Source organism: Salmo trutta, chromosome 33 (genome assembly GCF_901001165.1).
Source record: "Salmo trutta chromosome 33, fSalTru1.1, whole genome shotgun sequence".
In the NCBI taxonomy this organism is placed as follows: Eukaryota; Metazoa; Chordata; class Actinopteri; order Salmoniformes; family Salmonidae; genus Salmo; species Salmo trutta.
In genome coordinates this window covers 24,926,525-24,946,149 of record NC_042989.1, presented here as the reverse complement: position 1 = coordinate 24,946,149, position 19,625 = coordinate 24,926,525, and the positions used below count along the sequence as shown (strand labels likewise).

Below are 19,625 nucleotides of genomic sequence, written 5' to 3'. Positions count from 1 at the left end.
AAGACATCTCAACATCAACTGTTCAGAGGAGACTGCGTGAAATCAGGCTTTCATGGTCAAATTGCTGCAAAGAAACCACTACTAAAAGGACACCAATAAGAAGAAGAGACTTGCTTGGGCCAAGAAACATGAACAATGGACATTAGACTGGTGGAAATATGTCCTTTGGTCTGATGAGTCCAAATTTGAGATTGTTGGTTCCAACCGCCTTGTCTTTGTGAGACGCAGAATAGGTGAACAGATTATCTCTGCATATGTGGTTCCCACCGTGAAGCATGGAGGAGGTGGTGTGATGGTGCTTTGCTGTTGGCACTGTCAGTGATCTATTTAGAATTGAAGGCATACTTAACCAGCATGGCTAACACAGAATTCTTCAGCGACACGCTATCCCATCTGGTTTGCGCTTAGTGGGACTATAATACATTTTTCAACAGCACAATGAACCAAAACACACCTCCAGGCTGTGTAAGGGCTATTTGACCTAGAAAGAGAGTGATGGAGTGCTGCATCAGATGACCTGGCCTCCACAATCACCCGACCTTCCTCATGAAGCTGGTTGAGAGAATGCCAAGATTGTGCAAAGCTGTCATCAAGTCAAAGGGTGGCTACTTTGAAGAAATATTAGAATTTGTTTAACACTTTTTTGGTTACTACATGATTCCAGGTGTTATTTCATAGTTTTGATGTCTTCACTCTTATTCTAGTGTAGAAAATAGTAAAAATAAAGAAAAACCCTTGAATGAGTTGGTGTGTCCAAACTTCTGACTGGTACTGTATATGTAAATGGATGAAGAGGAAAAGCACTGACTCAAAAAATCTGTACACACGGTGGGTATATTCTCTATACGACACTAGTAACAATTCTTTATGGGACAGTGAGCCATATGGTCAGTGTTGACCGATGATTAGGCCACAGTGGCTGGCTGGAGGGGTAGTGTGGGGTGGGGTGGTGTGGGCGATGATTCCCCTTATCTGACAGATTCTCCTCCTCGTCTCCAGAGCTCTGCTGCCTCTCCTGCATGGCAGACTGTTTAAGCAGCTGATATGCTTTTGTCGTCTCTGTTCAAAAAACACAAAATGCCCCAGTTAAATATTGACTCAAGACCCAAGTTTCCAACTTTCAGAGGCTGTGTGTTTGATGAGACAACACACACCGATGGCTGGCTCTTTGGGTCTTCAGAGCAGGGCAGGCTAAACTGTGTACGTAAGTAGTGTACATGCGCACGCCAAGAGGAAAAACAGTTTCCACGACACCATATTCACCCTCCACATTATCGCTGTATCAGGTTGGCTGGCACCCCTACTCAGAAGAGATTGATTTTCTTTAAATAAAACGCTAACTACTTCCATATACAGTGGATTAGGTATCATATTTGACAACTACACAGGCTTCAAAATCAATAGAGAAGCTGAAAGGTCGTAAAATTTGTCCATCATGGTAAATCAACATAATAGCATAGCAATATAGTTGTTTTAATCCCAGTTTCAGGCTAGGAATGTCAAAAGTTGGCTAATGATTGAATACTTTGGACTCTGTGGGCAACAAATGAATGTTTGGCCTTACAGAAATGATTAAACAATGTAACATTTATATGACAAATACAGTGCATTCGGAAAGTATTCAGACCCTATGACTTTTTCCACATTTTGTTAGGTTACAGCCTTATTCTAAAATGGATTCAATCGTTTTTTAATCTCTCCACATCAATCTACATACAATACCCCAAAATGACAAAGCAAAAACAGGTTGACATTTTTGCAAATCTATTAAAAATAAAAAAATGAAATATTACATTTACATAAGTATTCAGACCCTTTACTCAGTACTTTGCAGCAGCAGACCCAAGAAGAATTGAGGCTGCTTCAAAAAGCTTGGCACACCTGTATTTGGGGAGTTTCTCCCATTCTTCTCTGCAGATCCTCTCAAGCTCTGTCAGGTTGGATGGGGAGCGTCGGTACACAGCTATTTTCAGGTCTCTCCAAAGATGTTTAATCGAGTTCAAGTCCGGGCATTCAGAGACCTGTCCCAAAGCCACTCCTGCGTTGTCTTGACTGTGTACTTAGGGTCATTGTCCTGTTGGAAGGTGAACCTTTGCCCCAGTCTGACATCCTGAGAGCTCTGGGGCAGGTTTTCATCAAGGATCTCTCTGTACTTTGCTCCGTTCATCTTTCCCTCGATCGTGACTAGTCACCCAGTCCCTGCCGCTGAAAAACATCCCCACAGCATGAAGCTGCCACCACCATGCTTCACCGTAGGGATGGTGCCAGGTTTCTTTCAGACGGGACGCTTGGCATTAAGGCCAACGAGTTCAATCTCGATTTCATCAGAACAGAGAATCTTGTTTCTCATAGTCTGAGAGTCCTTTAGGTGCCTTTTGGCAAACTCCAAGCCGGCTGTCATGTGCCTTTTACTGAGTGGCTTCCGTCTGGCCACTCTACCATAAAGGCCTGATTGGTGGAGTGCTGCAGAGATGGTTGTCTTTCAGGAAGGTTCTCCTATCTCCACAGAGGAACTCTGCTCTGTCAGAGTGACAACACCTCCTTGACCAAGGCCCTTCTCCCCAAATTGTTCAGTTTGGTCAGGTGGCCAGCTCTAGGAAGAGTCTTGGTGGTTCCAAACTTCTTCCATTTAACTTCTATGGGCTATATGGGACGCTAGTGTCCACCTGCGGGACACAGCCAGTGAAATATCAGGGCGGCAAATTCAAAACAACAAAATGTCATAATTCAAATTTCTCAAAGATACAACTATTTTACACCATTTTAAAGATACACTTCTCCTTAATCCAACCACATTGTCAGATTTCAAAAAGGCTTTACGGCGAAAGCATAGTTAGATTATGTTAGGACAGTGCCAACACAAGAAAAACCACACAGCCATTTTCCAAGCAGGAGAGGGGTCACAAAAACCAGAAATAGAGCTAAAATTAAGCACTAACCTTTGACGATCTTCATCAGATGACACTCCTAGGACTCAATGTTACACAATACATGTATGTTTTGTTCGATAAAGTTCATATTTATATAAAAAAAAAACATTTTACATTGGCTCGTGATGTTCAGAAAATATTTTGCCTCCAATACTACCGGTGAATCAGCACAACAATTTACAAAAATACTCATCATAAACGTTGATAAAATATTAAACTGTTATTCAAAGAATTATAGATGAACATCTCCTTTATGCAACCGCTGTGACAGATTTCAAAAAAGCTTCACGGGGAAAGCACACTTTGCAATAATCTGAGTATGACGCTCAGAAAAAGACATCAAGCAATACAGATACCCGCCATTTTGGAGTCATCTAAAATCATAAATAGCATTAGAAATATTCACTTACCTTTGATGATCTTCATCAGAAGGCACTTCCAGGAATCCCAGGTCCACAATAAATGTTGTTTTGTTCGATAAAGTCCATAAGTTATGTCCAAATAACTCCTTGTTGTTTGCGCGTTCAGTAAGCTACTCCAAATGTAGGATGCGCGCCGAAAATTTCACGACAAAATGTTATATTTACGTTCGTTGAAACATGTCAAACGTTGTAAAGCATCAATCTTTAGGGCCTTTTTAACGTAAAACTTCAGTAATATTCCAACCGGACGATTCCAATGTCTTGAAAAACGTTATGGAACACAGCTACCCCTCACGTGAACGCTAGTAATTGAGGCCATGTCATTCTCTCGGTCATCAGACTCCAGGAGGTCTTGTTCGCTCTCTATTGACTGCAAAAGCCTGAAACACGTTCTAAAGACTGTTGACATCTAGTGGAAGCCTTAGGAAGTGCAAATTGAACCCTAAGTCACTGTATACAGACTTGAAAAACTACAATCCACCTCCTGGTTGGATTTTTTTTCTCAGGTTTTTGCCTGCCATATGAGTTCTGTTATACTCACAGACATCATTCAAACAGTTTTAGAAACTTCAGAGTGTTTTCTATCCAAATCTACTAATAATATGCATATCCTACGTTCTGAGCCCGAGTAGTAGGCAGTTTAATTTGGGCACCTCATTCATCCAAACTACTCAATACTGCCCCCGGGCCCAGAAAGGTTAAGGATGATGGAGGCCACTGTGTTCTTGGGGACCTTCAATGCTGCACATGTTTTGGTACCCTTCCCAGATCTGTGCCTCCGCAGATCTGTGCTCTCCGGACAATTCCTTTGACCTCATGGCTTGGTTTTTGCTCTAACATGCACTGTAAACTGTGGGACCTTATATAGACAGGTGTGTGCCTTTCCAAATCACGTCCAATCAATTGAATTTACCACAGGTGGACTGCAATCAAGTTGTAGAAACATCTCAAGGATGATCAATGGAAACAGGAGGCACCTGAGCTCAATTTCGAGTCTCATAGCAAAAGAGTCTGAATGCTTATGTAAATAAGGCATTTCAGTTTTTCATTTTTAATACATTTGCAAAAGAAATCAAAAAACCTGTTTCGCTTTCTCATAATCGGGTATTGTGTGTAGATTGATGAGGATTTTTTTTATTTAATCCATTCTAGAATAAGGCTGTAACGTAACAAAATGTGGAAAAAGTCAAGGGGTCTGAATACTTTCCGAAGGCACTGTATATCTAAGTATCTGTCCATTGTAGTTGTTTTGTCTGTAGATATAATAAATGCATGTCACTTTAAGCATATACAGCCACACATTCTTAACTCATTACCTTCAGTTTGTGCTGACAGTGTGTGGTAACAGATAGACAACACTCACTGTTGCCCAGCAGTGGCTCCAGCCATGAAACTGGACTGCAAATGTCTCTTTTCAAAAAATATTTTGCTTTTGATTAGTTGTGATTTGGAACTGCTCTGGTTCTGTGGGCTTGCGCCCTTGGAGATGCTCACAGGTGAAATGCTCAGTATGAAATCTATGCTAGCCAAGTGTTTCTGAGATTCTGGTGTGAACTGGAATCCAGGCCGCTTTCAGCATGCATTCACATCTCGCCTTTTCAAGTATGCTGCTGCATAGCATTGTTTAGAAGATAATGAGAACCAATGGCCAAACTCTAGCTACACCCCGGTGTCCTGACAATTAAACCGCTGCATTATATGGGTGTGAATTATCAATTTGGCCACGCCTCTGCTCTGGCCGGCTGAAAACATGCACTGTTTCTCCAAGATAATTAGAGGAATTGCACAGCTCTTCAGGTGGGACTTTGACCCCAGATTGACCTTGATCATCCTGCCACAGCCATCCATTTAAAAGAGCCCATTATCAGCGGCTGTGAGAGGAAAACAAACGCCACACAAGAACTCTGAATGCAGGGCTCGGCACTGCCTTTTTACCTCCAATAGGAATACTTTCCACGGGGCTCTCGTCCTGGCTGTCCTCTTCACCACTTTGTAGTCCTGTAAGAAAGGGAGCCCCACACAGAGCTCAGAGACAGGGGGAGGCTGGGACTCTGGGTTTCCCTTTGTCTGAATAGAGGGCCCTATGAAGACAGGCTGCCAGGGATTCAGAAAGAGGCCTACGTTAAAAGTGTTGCGATTCTTTGTCATATGAGGGTAGTTTCATTTCAGTATAGCGATTGCTCATACTTAACAGAAATGGCACCATTCTACCATTGCTCACATCCCGACCCTCTCTCCGTCTCGCTGGGAAATTACTGACTTTTTTCTGTTTGTGATGTTGTGAAAACTAAACTTGCAATATCAGCAAAATGCTTCTGATTGAAATAGTTCTAGTCTAAAAACACAGGCATCATTGGACAGGGTCATACTCCCAACTTCCCTCATTAGTTTTAGTCTTGACTGGTTACACAGTTCACTATCATAACCTGGAAAGTGATGCATCACTACTTGGACTAGCACATTGGCTACTGTACCAAGTGGCCAGCCAGACATGGTGAGAGAGCAATAATGACCTTGCATTCCTGCGGCGCGGTGCTCCTGAGCAGGTCTGACTGGTTGGACCTCCACAACACTGTCGTAGGGGAATGAGGGAAGGCCACAAGATGACGACTCACTCGCCACCTCCACCGAGGGGCACTCCTCACTGGACCGGGACAAAAGTGTCCTCTGCAGCACTTTGGCCTGCAACCATGGAAAATTAAAACCACATTCTAATTGCTTCCACATTATGAAGGGAGAGTCAAATTGAACTACTACCAATTAAACAAGTAATCTACCAGGCCTGGCTATAGTACAGAGCACTGCACACATCCTGACAGAGCACTGCACATCTCTCTCCCTCCCTCCCTCTTTCTCCCTCTCCCATGAGATTAGACAAGCGCCTAAAGAATGCAATCATCCTCACATTAATGTGAAATACGTTAAGATATCTCCACTTGGCAGAGAGGATAAAGACAAACTGCTCTCTTCCTTCCTCTCCACTTATCTCCTGGGAGACGAGGATACTGTGTGATGACATACAGATTCCTTTCACCGTATCAACCCAGCCATCATCATCATCATCTGAGAGATAGGCCCTCTCTTGTCTTCAAAGGCTGCCTCTCAGCTCAGACGGCTGTTCACAACTTTTAACGAGCACTAATATGAAGGGGATGATCAGGAGGATTTAGACACAGACAAACTTTAAGTACATGTACAATATTAGTTGTTATAGGCAGGTCATTGGGAGACTGACAGTGTGTACAGGCTTTCATATCCTGAGAGGGGAACAAACTCCAATCTGATCTCCACTTCAACACTGACAATCAAAAATGTCCTGATCCCTATTCCTGATATTTCTCTTTTTAAATATAGTCAAATGTACCACGGAGCAGAGAGAGCTCTCACAAACCCAAACCACTGCATTTTAAATATCAATGAATGCAACTGTTGGCCCTTGAATACTCAAAGGGCCTCTTTGAGGGTGCATGCGAGCTGCATGCTCCCGTTTGTTACAGAGTGGTGAAGGCTGTGTGGCAAGACGTGAATAGAAATTCAGTTTGCTCTCGTGTATGAGAGTGAAGGAGAATAAGCTGCTGTGTGTGTTTGTGAGAGAGAGAGAGAGAGAGAGAGAGAGAGAGAGAGAGAGAGAGAGAGAGAGAGAGAGAGAGACTATTTGCACATCATTACAACACTGTGCATATATATACACACATAACATGACATTTGAAATGTCTTTATTATTTTGGAACTTTTGTAAGTGTAATGTTTACTGTTCATTTTTTATTTCACTTTTGTTTATTATATATTTCACTTGCTTTGGCAATGTAAACATGTTTCCCATGCCAATAAAGCCCTGAGAGAGAGAGAGAGAGAGAGACACACTCAAGCTCTTCCTGGTGCACTTGGACATGATGATCAGGATGGCGGCACCTCCCTTCTCTTTGTCAGTTCATATTTTCAAGAACCTCTACAGCCTCTCTCTGCCTGTCTGTCTTGCGTCAGGAAATTGAATACAAATAAGATTGTTATTTTTCAAAACTGATTATATTACAAGAAATAAACTTATCCTTTGTTGTGAAGAACAAATATTTCCCACTCCATCAAATGTTAAGAGATTAATCTATATAGACATACACATTGATTTGGTTTGGGATACAGTTACATGTGTCTCAGTTACAATGAAAACCCTAAGCACACAAACAAAGAAAGTAACAGAGACGATTCAGGAAGGAAGATGAGATGCTCTTATCTTGATATTTCAGCCTCTGTGGGCCTGGTGAATAGTCACTGTAATTTCATCGGCCGTTTAATTAGGCATACTCTGTTGCAAGGTCAATGAGTAGGGACTTTCAAAGACTCCCGCCTCGGTTGTGAAGACGGTCTAATGCCTGCCTCATTCACATGGGCCTAGGCCACAGCAATACTTCAGCTAATAACAAATTAAAGGCCTGTGTTTTCAGGAGAATAAGCCACAGGATGAAAGGAGTCTGGGCAGAGCCTGTTATTTGCGATTAGTGCATGGGTCAGAGTTTCCCTTCGGTCAAGGTCACCCTGTGTAGTAATCTGATGAATGAGAATCACAATGTTTCACACCCACAGAGACAAAGAGGCCCAAAGTGCTATCGCTTTCTTAACACCGATTGTCCATACAATGGCTGCTATCTTTGAAAGACAATTAACATAAGAAAGCCCCTGATATCGTGTTGTCTGAGGTTTAACACTATGTATCGGTAAAAATGTTTTAAGATATCCTTGTAATGCATGACATGTGCTTGCGGGGCTCTAAATTAACCTTTTCATTGGTAGCAATGGTGTCCTAACTTACAAAATGTAGGAGTACGAGAATTCTTTACTTTTATCGATTGAGATATTGCCTCTATATCACACACACACACACACTACTGTTTAAAAGTTTGGGGTCACTTAGAAATGTATCTACATAGGCGTACAGAGGCCCATTATCAGCAACCATCACTCCTGTGTTCCAATGGCACGTTGTGTTAACTAATACAAGTTTATCATTTTAAAAGGCTAAGGCTAATTGATCATTTGAAAACCCTTTTGCAATTATGTTAGCACAGCTGAAAACTGTTGTTTTGATTAAAGAAGAAATAAAACTGGCCTTCTTTAGACTAGTTGAGTATCTGGAGCATCAGCATTTGTGGGTTTGATTACAGGCTCAAAATGGCTAAAAACAAAGAACTTTGTTAAATAGTACCCGCAAAACACCAGTCTCAATGTCAACAGTGAAAAGGCGACTCCGGGATGCTGGCCTTCTAGGCAGAGTTCCTCTGTCCAGTGTCTGTGTTTTTTTGCCCATCTTCATTTTTATTGGCCAGTCTGAGATATGGCTTTTCCTTTGTAACTCGCCTAGAAGGCCAGCATCCCGGATTCGCCTCTCCACTGTTGACGTTGAGACTGGTGTTTTGCGAGTATGATTTAATGAAGCTGCCAGTTGAGGACTTGTGAGGCGTCTGTTTCTCAAACTAGACACTCTAATGTACTTGTCCTCATGCTTAGTTGTGCACCAGGGCCTCCCACTCCTCTTTCTATTCTGGTTAGAGTCAGTTTGCGCTGTTCTGTGAAGGGAGTAGTACACAGCGTTTTACGAGATCTTCAGTTTCCTGGCAATTTCTCGCATGGAATAGCCTTCATTTCTCTGAACAAGAATAGACTGACGAGTTTCAGAAGAAAGTTTTTTGTTTCTGGCCATTTTGAGCCTGTAATCGAACTCACAAATGCTGATGCTCCAGATACTCAACTAGTCTAAAGAAGGCCAGTTTTATTGCTTCTTTAATCAGAACAACAGTTTGCAGCTGTGCTAACATAATTGCAAAAGGGTTTTCTAATGATCAATTAGCCTTTTAAAACACAACATGCCATTGGAACACAGGAGTGATGGTTGCTGATAATGGGCCTCTGTACGACTATGTAGATATCCATAAAAATCTGCCGTTTCCAGCTACAATAGTCAATTTACAACATTAACAATGTCTACAATGTATTTCTGATTAATTTGATGTTATTTTAACAGACAAAAAACATACTTTTCCTTCAAAAACAAGGACATTTCTAAGTGACCCCAAACTTTTGAACGGTAGTATATGTTAGGCCAATACTGTATGTTTTAGCTACTTCTGAAACACATGTTGTGCCATAGAAACAAATATGTAACCCTGTAAATTAATTTGTCTATTATAAATAAATTAAATAAAGGTGAAATAAATAAATAAATAAAAAGCTAAAATGTTCATACAAATAGGTGTTATTGAATATTAGGTTTCTACATTGTGTAAAAAATACTATTTTCCTATGTAGATGCATTCCATTGAACATCTATGTTTGTGACTGATGACATGCATGAGATCAGTCATTCATTCATTCATTACTATGATCAATGATCTTCTGAAGAAGCTATCCATTTTTCTTTCTTTCTGTGCCCCCAAATGTTTGGATATAGCCTACTAGTAAAGTTACCAGGTTGTTAGCTAGCTAGCTAAAAGAGGTAACATGACTGTACAAAGTGTAAACAAATGACCCCCGAATAGTTTTAGAATGGCCCGCGACATGGTTTCTGAATGTAAAATAAGGACCACCAATCCGCCGTTGGAAGAAAAAAACGTTGCGCAGGTAATATGAGTCATGTCTTTTGAACTGTTTTGGCTAGAAACAAGCCGTTTTCACTGTAGTAATGGTACAACCACACAGAAGAGTATTACGGCCAAGTGAAGAGAAAAAATACATAAAGGGTGATGGGTGGTGGTACTTAGATTTTTTCATTGTTGCACAGATAGTACTTTTAAAAACGAAATACTTTGAGAATTAAGTTACAATATTTTGTGAATAAAGTGGCAATATTTAGAGAATAAAGTCAACATTTTGAGAATGAAGTCGCAGTTAAATGTCAAGACTGAAGTAGGGGATTTTGTTAAGTGCATGCTTCCCTCGCTCCCTGTTGCTGTGCGCGCCACAGTTGAAATGCCTGAGTTAGATGGCCTGGTGAAACTATACTTTAGAATTGGCTTCAGTAACAAGGAAATCCTTGGTCTTTTACTACATAGTAACCATATTATTGGTATTAGGACCTTGAAGAGGTTGCGCCACAGATTGGATATTTTCAGAAGGAGATTTTGTAGTAACACAAGACACTATACAACAGATCTACAATCAAGTCAATCGATCCTCAAGGTGTGAAGCTTAGGCACGCACGACGCCGACGGTAGTGCACGACCAAAGGTCCCAAGGTGATATGGCATATGGACACATATGACAAAATGGTGTGTGCAACGCCAGGGTTGTGGGTTCGATTCCCACTGGGGGGGACAGTAAAAAAAAAAAAAATGCATGAAATGAAATGTATGCATTCACTACTGTAAGTCGCTCTGGATAAGAGCGTCTGCTAAAATATAAATGTAAAATGTAAATCTTGTAATAATAAACTATATGGTATTGCAATAAATTGCTGCATAGATGCTTTAGCCGTAATGTTATGTCGGTGGAAACCGTGTTACTAAAGCCATAGGTTTTACCAGGTCATCTAAGGCATTTCTACAGTGCACAGCAACATGGAGCCAGGGAGCCATGCAATTAAACTTCTTAGGGCTGAAATCCCGTTAACGGGATTGATTTGACAACAGTCAGTGAAAATGCAGGGCGCCAAATTCAAACAACAGAAATCTCATAATTAAAATTCCTCAAACATACAAGTATTATACACCATTTTAAAGATAAACTTCTTGACAATCCAACCACAGTGTCCGATTTCAAAAAGGCTTTACAGCGAAAGCACACCATACGATTATGTTAGGTGAAAAAAAAAAAAAAAAAAAACACTTCTCCTTAATGCAACCGCTGTGTCAGATTTCAAAAGAGCTTTACGGCAAAAGCACACCATGCGATAATCTGAGTACAGCGCTCAGCCACCAAAACAAGCCATACAGATACCCGCCATGTTGTGGAGTCAACAAAAGTCAGAAATAGCATTATAAATATTCACTTACCTTTGATCTTCATCGGAATGCACTCCCAGGGATCCCAGTTCCACAATAAATATTTGTTTTGTTTCGATAAAGTCCATATTTATGTCCAAATACCTCCTTTTCTGTTCGCGCGTTCAGTTCACTATTCCAAATGCACAATGCGCGAGCCCTAAGCTCAGACGAAAAGTCAAAGTTTCATTACAGTTCGTAGAAAGATGTCAAACGATGTATAGAATCAATCTTTAGGATGTTTTTATCATAAATCTTCAGTAATATTCCAATCGGACAATTCCTTTGTCTTTAGAAATGAAAAGGACCGCAGCTCGGCCTCACGGCTGCACGCGTGAATTAGCTCATGGCATTCTGCCAGACACCTGGTTCAAACAGCTCTTATTCTCTCACCCTTCACAGTAGAAGCCTGAAACAATGTTCTAAAGACTGTTGACATCTAGTGGAAGCCTTAGGAAGTGCAATATGACCCCACAGACACTGTATATTGCATTGGCAATCACTTGAAAAACTACAAACCTCAGATTTCCCACTTCCTGGTTGGATTTTTTCTCAGGTTTTTGCCTGCCATATGAGTTCTGTTATACTCACAGACATCATTCAAACAGTTTTAGAAACTTCAGGGTGTTTTCTATCCAAATCTACTAATAATATGCATATCTAGCTTCTGGGCCTGAGTAGCAGGCAGTTTACTCTGGGCACACTTTTCATCCGGACGTGAAAATAGCACCCCCAAGCCATAAGAAGTTAACCTGTCTGGGGTATGTGGGACGATTTCGTCCCACCTACGTAACAGCTACTGATATTCCAGTGGCGCGATTTTTGAATCGTTAGAAATACTATTACTTCAATTTCTCAAACATATGACTATTTTACAGCTATTTAAAGACAAGAATCTCGTTAATCTAACCCCACTGTCCGATTTCAAAAAGGCTTTACAACGAAAGCAAAACATTAGATTATGTCAGCAGAGTGCCCAGCCAGAAAAAAATCAGACAGCCATTTTTCAAGCTAGCATATCATGTCACATAAACCCAAACCACAGCTAAATGCAGCACTAACCTTTGATGATCTTCATCAGATGACACACCTAGGACATTGTGTTATACAATACATGCATGTCTGTTCAATCAAGTTCATATTTATATCAAAAAACAGCTTTTTGCATTAGCATGTGACGTTCAGAAAACGCATAACCCCCGGCAAACTTCCGTTGAATTTACTAACAGTTTGCTAAATTACTCACGATAAACGTTCACAAAAAGCATAACAATTATTTTAAGAATTATAGATACATTACTCCTCTATGCACTCGATATGTCCGATTTTAAAATAGCTTTTCGGATGAAGCACATTTTGCAATAACCTAAGTACATAGCCCGGCATTACAGGGCTAGCTATTTAGATACCCACCCAGGTCAGCATCCACCAAAATCACATTTCCTATAAGAAAAATGTTCTTACCTTGCTTGTTCTTCATCAGAATACACTGCCAGGACTTCTACTTCAATAACAAATGTTGGTTTGGTCCCAAATAATCCATCGTTATATCCAAACAGCGACGTTTTGTTCGTGAGTTCTAGAATGCTTCTTCCCGGTTTCGCGCATGGCGCATTGGCGTGTCAAAAATGTCTAAATATTCCATTACCGTACTTCGAAGCATGTCAACCGCTGTTTAAAACCAATTTTTATGCCATTTATGTCGTAGAGAAGTGATAATATTCCGACCGGGAGTATGCATTGAGCCTAAACAGCCGAATAAAATTTCTCCTCAGAAGCGACTCATGCACGCGCATCATTCAAAGGTCCTCGGAGCATCCACTTACAAAAGGCGATAATATGTTTCAACCTGAGGCTCCCTCGTAAACCTTCAGTTATTTCGCGGGCTCTGAGAGCCTATTGGAGCCCTGGGAATTGTCACGTTACAGCTAAGATCCTTACTTTTCAATAAAAAGATGCAAGACGCACGACTCCTTGTCAGACAGGGTACTTCCTGCTTGAAACCTTGTCAGGTTTTTGCCTGCCATAGGAGTTCTGTTATACTCACAGACACCATTCAAACAGTTTTAGAAAATTCAGAGTGTTTTCTATCCAAACCTGAACAATAATATGCATATTCTAGCTTCTGAGTTGGTGTAGGAGGCAGTTAAAAATGGGAACATATTTTTCCAAAATTCTCAATACTGCCCCCTAGCCCAGACAGGTTAACCAGATTCCCTACCTTAATCTGGAAATATAACTGCGACTTAATTCTCAAAATGTTTACTTTATTCTCAATATTTTTACTTAATTCTCTAAATAAAATGTAAAGTCTTCAAAATGAAATGTTTAATTTACTATTTGGATTTAAATTTGTTAAGTTAATTTGACTTTATTCTCAAAATATTGCCACTGTCTAAATATTGCAATTTAATTTAGACTTTATTCTCAAAGTTTCGACTTTATCCTTGTATTTCAAGTTTTCAAAGTACTATACGTGCAAAAAACCTAAACTGGTACCACCACCTATCCCTTTTTTTCATCACTTGGCCCAGACACTCTTCCGTACAACCATGATGCTAACGAATATGCCCTCGCTTTTGTCTTTAGGGCACTGGTGCTCCCAAATTAAAATTCCAGGTCGCAAAACAATATTTTTAGAGCATATGCAACCAAATTGGTAGCACTTTAGAGCCCTATGTGCTTGCAGCGCATGATGACTGCTTCAGTAACAAGCCAGAAGTGGAAAAAACCTGGGATTCAAACCCCTGGAGTCTGTACTGTATGTACAAGAAACTGTACTAGTGTATTGTGAGATGCATACCTTGGTGCTATAGGAGGCATTGTGCGGCAGTAGCAGTGGAGTGAACAGCTGGACGAGGCGCTCGGTGGTGAGGACACGGTGGTCCTTCAGCAGAAGGGTGTGCTTGAACCAGGGATCCCACAGAGGAGCAGCGTCAGGTGGGAGACAGGAGCTGCAGCGTGGAGGACAGGGGTGGAGACACACACAGCATCGTGAGGAACACAGGCCTGTTGTCTGAATGGATATGTACCATAGTAAGATACAACATAAACATCTTTCCTTACAGTGAGATAATGTACTTATACTGTCTTATCTATATACTGTAAACACTTCACACATCATGTTCTTCATGTTTTTTGCTCATTCATGCATGTATGGTGAAAAACCTTGTAGATGGAAAGAAAAACACATGGTACACAAATAAAAAGTGGTATAGTTTGACATCTTGATATATTGAAAAGAATTGGAACTTAACTGATATTTGTGAATGGAAGTTAACCTAACGACACATAAGTTGGCTACATACTGAGAAAAAGTCAAGCGACCACAGTAGGGTATAAAACATATCAGGATACTTTATTTAGCAGAGCATATCAGAGCTTGGAGCTATGGTTCAATATGGAGCTCCTGATTATCAAAATAAACCAAAGTCACAGATTGTGAGAATGTGATGAGCAAATTAAACTCACACACACACACACACACACACACACGCACACACGCACACACAGACTTAGGCTACTGCTGGAGGTTACACAAATTACCTTTACATTTGTGGAGGATGGAGGCCAGTTCACGGCCATTCGATCCAATCTCAACCTGTTCTAAATGTGTTCTCACCCCCGACATCTAAACTCCACTCTAACTGTCAAGAAAAACACACAGGAACTAATCTGCTCTTTGTCTGAAAAATGGAATTCCTCTTTGAATCAGTTCACTTTTCATTTCGATGGTAAGATTGGTCTATTGAACTCGGTCACTTGTAGAGCACTGATATCTCTGGTCTGAATGACTCAATTATAGCTCACATTTATTACAGGAACAGAGAGTTCAAAATATCCCCATCTTGACTCACTCAGGCTAGTTGCAAGATTTAGCAAATATAACACTGAGGGACCCTGAAACAGCAAGACCAATTGAAACTTTTTTCTACATGTGATCTTATTGCACATATTTGCCATATTGAATAATGATTAAGTAATTATACAAATTAATATCAATCCTAATTTTCTCTAGAAAAAAAATAACAAGGACGCAAAGAAACCTGACAACTAGGTGACAGTAGTTCTGATCAATCTGGCAAAAAGGACATCATTGGGCAAGATGTTATTTCCTTTCCTGCTTTCGATGGCAAACACTTATTGATACATGTTTTTAGATCTTTATCGTGTACACAAATGGAACATCACAAGACAAGATGTCACTTTAGTTTCAAATGCCACATAGCTGTTGAATTTACCTGACTTCCAAAAGCCAGAACAACCATGATTCAGCTGCAAAGTGTGGTTATTATGACAATCCAGTGTCTTTCAAAAACCCTTAGAACCCAAGATGTGCTGCAATGACACTTAAATTAATGACACTTCATTTAGAAGTGAGAGCCCTTGGCGGCAGGATAATACATTTTCCTCCAGCTCCACAAACACTGGTTGATAATGAAAAGAATTGCAGCCAAACTTAAGACCAATATAATTTCTAATGAAGGAAAGCTTACCTGACCACTTTTTTACATTTGCTATCACCAACTAATGAGACCCAGTACACATTTCTTTCTCTTCTGTGGAAAGAAATGTTCTTCGATGCTCTCCAGTAGATGGAAGAACACCTGGATGGACAGCCTAAAATAACATACAGGTCAAATGAACACACAGAGACAAAATGGCTGATGGATTTCAGATTTTTCCAGTTAATTTGATTTCAACTTGGTACTCAAGGTATGCTTGTACTTGAGGTGTAGGTGTTACAGGAATGTCCTAATGTGTGTGTAAGAGATCAAGGTACTATGGTAGCATTTGAATTGATTGACATGTTAACCAATGTCAGAGATGGGCTCAACCATTCAATTCAATGTCAATTTATGCAGAGTACCAGGCAGGAAAATAAAGTGCCTCAGCACTGGAAACATTAAAATGTTAACTAATAAACAGAAGGGTTTATAAACAGAGAAAAACTGGTTCATAACTTACATAAAAGTCATACCATTTCAATATAACACAAGGTGGCTGCCTCAAAATCTACTTTAGGGCCTGGAAAAAACACATTGACTCATAAAACTATTATAAAAAACACCAGTTTCAACCAAATTCGAAAGCTAACATAGCCCAACCTCCGAGTCCCAACAAGAAATTACCAAAAAATGATTTCTTTTGGTGGGAGATTTACACTTTAAGCTGTCCATGTGAGGGTATGAGAAAAGGTGCCTAATGCATGTGGATTTTGGGAATCCATTTCTTTCCTGAGCATTACGCTCTGGGTGTCCCTCATTGAATTCCCCAGAAACCCCAGCAGAAATCCTGAGCCACCCAACATAAAAGGGGCAAAAATAATTTATGACAACCTATAATGGGCTCTGGGGTTAGGGGTCAGCAAACAATTGCTCCTTCCTTTTTGCAGGTTGTTTCCTGGTAACATCCTGATTAAGCTGGCAGCTTGAATTATATCCATGACATTCTGTAGTGCACCATCCATCTGCACTAAGTCCTCTTCAATGCAACTGAAGTAGCTTGGGCAAAAGCTCTGCCCCCCCTCATAGTTATCTTTCTCTCCACGTTATTTGTCAGTGCTCTTCAAAAAAGGGACCTTTTTACAAAAGAAAAGAGAATTTGTTGTGTGCACCAAACCTCTCCGTTTTGTTATGAGAGCTTCATCGCGAGGTCTCAAACCACACGTTTGGTGTGGCTGTGTGTGTCTCTGAGTCTCGACAACATCAGGAGTGCATTGTTAGTAGGGATGAAAGGGTCAGACTCTTGGGAGCAATATTACAATGACACTGCATACAGTGGATATTTCACCATGATATCCAACATGTAATGGTCTCACATGAGTGATTGGTGTCTTTCAGGGTACTTCTTTTCACACACAATGAAAATGGAAAATGCTGGAAAATACTACTAGTTGTATCAATGGTTTTGACCTGGTGGAGCAAATAACACTACAATAAATATAACTATTAACTGTTGTAAGTAAGAACACACAATAACTGTGACCTGACACCACAAGAACAGTATATACTGTGTCGCTAGGTGAATTTAAAATATTGATTGGGGACGTTCTTACTGAGGAATGTAATTGTTCAAATCAAAGTTTATTTGTCACGTGCGCCGAATACAACAGGTGTAGACCTTACAGTGAAATGCTTACTTACAGGCTCTAACCAATAGTGCAAAAAAGGTATTAGGTGAACAATAGGTAGGTAAAGAAATAAAACACCAGTAAAAAGACAGGCTATATACAGTAGCGAGGCTATAAAAGTTTCTACAACTGTTTGAATGGTGTCTGTGAGTATTACAGAACTCATATGGCAGGCAAAAACCTGAGAAGATTCCTTACAGGAAGTGGCCTGTCTGACCATTCCTTGAGCTTCTTGATTCTGTTTATTGAAGACTGAGGATCTTTGCTGTAACGTGACACTTCCTACGGCTCCCATAGGCTCTCAGAAGGCGGGAAAAAGCTGAATGATGTAATTCCAGCCCCAGGCTGAAACCCATTAGCGCTTTTGGCAAGTGCTCAGAGGACAATGGGCTGAGGACAATGGGCTGAGGACTTTGGGCTGAGGCGCGTGCATGAGTCGACCCCATGTTTTTATTTTCTATCGTCTTTGAACCTAAACACAGATTCCCGGTCGAAATATTATCGCTTTTTTACGAGAAAAATTGCATAAAAATTGATTTTAAACAGCGGTTGGCATGCTTCAAAGTACGGTAATGGAATATTTAGAATTTTTTTGTCACGAAATGCGTCGTGCTCGTCACCCTTCTTTACCATTCGGATAGTGTATTGAACGCACGAACAAAACAGAGGATATTTGAACATAACTATGGATTATTTGGGACCAAACCAACATTTGTTATTGAAGTAGAAGTCCTGGGAGTGCATTCTGACGAAGAACACGAAAGGTAATAACATTTTTGTTATAGTAAATCTGACTTTGGTGAGTGCTAAACTTGCTGGGTGTCTAAATAGCTAGCCCTGTGATGCCGGGCTATCTACTTAAAATATTGCAAAATGTGCTTTCACCGAAAAGCTATTTTAAAATCGGACATATCGAGTGCATAGAGGAGTTCTGTATCTATAATTCTTAAAATAATTGTTATGCTTTTTGTGAACGTTTATCGTGAGTAATTTAGTAAATTTTTTGTAAATTCACCGGAGGTTTGCGGGGGGTATGCTAGTTCTGAACGTCACATGCTAATGTAAAAAGCTGGTTTTTGATATAAATATAAACTTGATTGAACAAAACATGCATGTATTGTATAACATAATGTCCTAGGTGTGTCATCTGATGAAGATCATCAAAGGTTAGTGCTGCATTTAGCTGTGGTTTGGGTTTTTGTGACATTATATGCTAGCTTGAAAAATGGGTGTCTGATTATTTCTGGCTGGGTACTCTGCTGACATAATCTAATGTTTTGCTTTCGTTGTAAAGCCTTTTTGAAATCGGACAGTGTGGTTAGATTAACGAGAGTCTTGTCTTTAAAATGGTGTAAAATAGTCATATGTTTGAGAAATTGAAGTAATAGATTTTCTAAGGTATTTGAATAACGCGCCACAGGATTCCACTGGCTGATTTCGTCCCGCCGACCCTAGAGAGGTTAAGGAAAGAAATTCCACAAATTCACTTTTAACAAGGCATACCTGTTTACTGAAATGTATTCCAGGTGACTACCTCATGAAGCTGGTTGAGAGAATGCCAAGAGTGTGCAAAGCTATCATCAAGGCAAAGGGTAGCTACTTTGAAGAATCTCAAATATAAAATATATTTTGATTTGTTTTAACACTTTTTTGCTTACTACATGATTCCATGTGTTATTTCATTCTTTTGATGTATTTACTATTATTCTACAATAATAGCTGTGCCCAAACTTTGACTGGTACTGTAAATCTACTTGAAAATCTATAGCAAGGCCTGAAAATAGTTGTCTAGCCATGATCAACAACCAATTTGACAGAGCTTGAAGAATTTTGAAAACGGTATAATCGCTGCCACAGGTGCTTCTACAAAGTATTGACTCAGGGGTGTGAATACTTATGTATTTAATTTTCTGTACATTTGCCAAAAATTCTAAAAACATGTTTTCACTTTGTCACTATGGGGTGTTGTGTGTAGATGGATGAGAAAAAATATAAATGTAATCCATCAGGCTGTAACACAACAAAATGTGGAATAAGGGGTGTGAATACTTTCTGAAGGCACTGTATATGTTGACTTTTTCCACATTTTGTTAGGTTACAGCCTTCTTCTAAAAATGTATTAAATAAATAAAAATCTTCAGCAAACTACACACAATACCCCATAACGATT

General features: G+C 40.1%; 1 protein-coding gene across 2 annotated transcripts in view; it reads right to left on the bottom strand.

Moving 5' to 3' along the window:
* Positions 1-818: 818 nt before the first annotated feature.
* LOC115172739 (centrosomal protein kizuna-like) overlaps positions 819-19,625 on the bottom strand; it is a 33,473-nt gene continuing 14,666 nt past the window's right edge. For both annotated transcript variants that reach the window (XM_029730453.1, XM_029730452.1), the window contains exons 5-8: positions 14,126-14,276; positions 5,866-6,034; positions 5,288-5,350; positions 819-1,059 (exon numbers count right to left, since the gene is read on the bottom strand). In XM_029730453.1, coding sequence (XP_029586313.1) covers positions 866-1,059; positions 5,288-5,350; positions 5,866-6,034; positions 14,126-14,276 — 577 coding nt within the window. In that variant the 3' untranslated portion in view covers positions 819-865. The remainder of the gene's footprint in view (positions 1,060-5,287; positions 5,351-5,865; positions 6,035-14,125; positions 14,277-19,625) is intronic.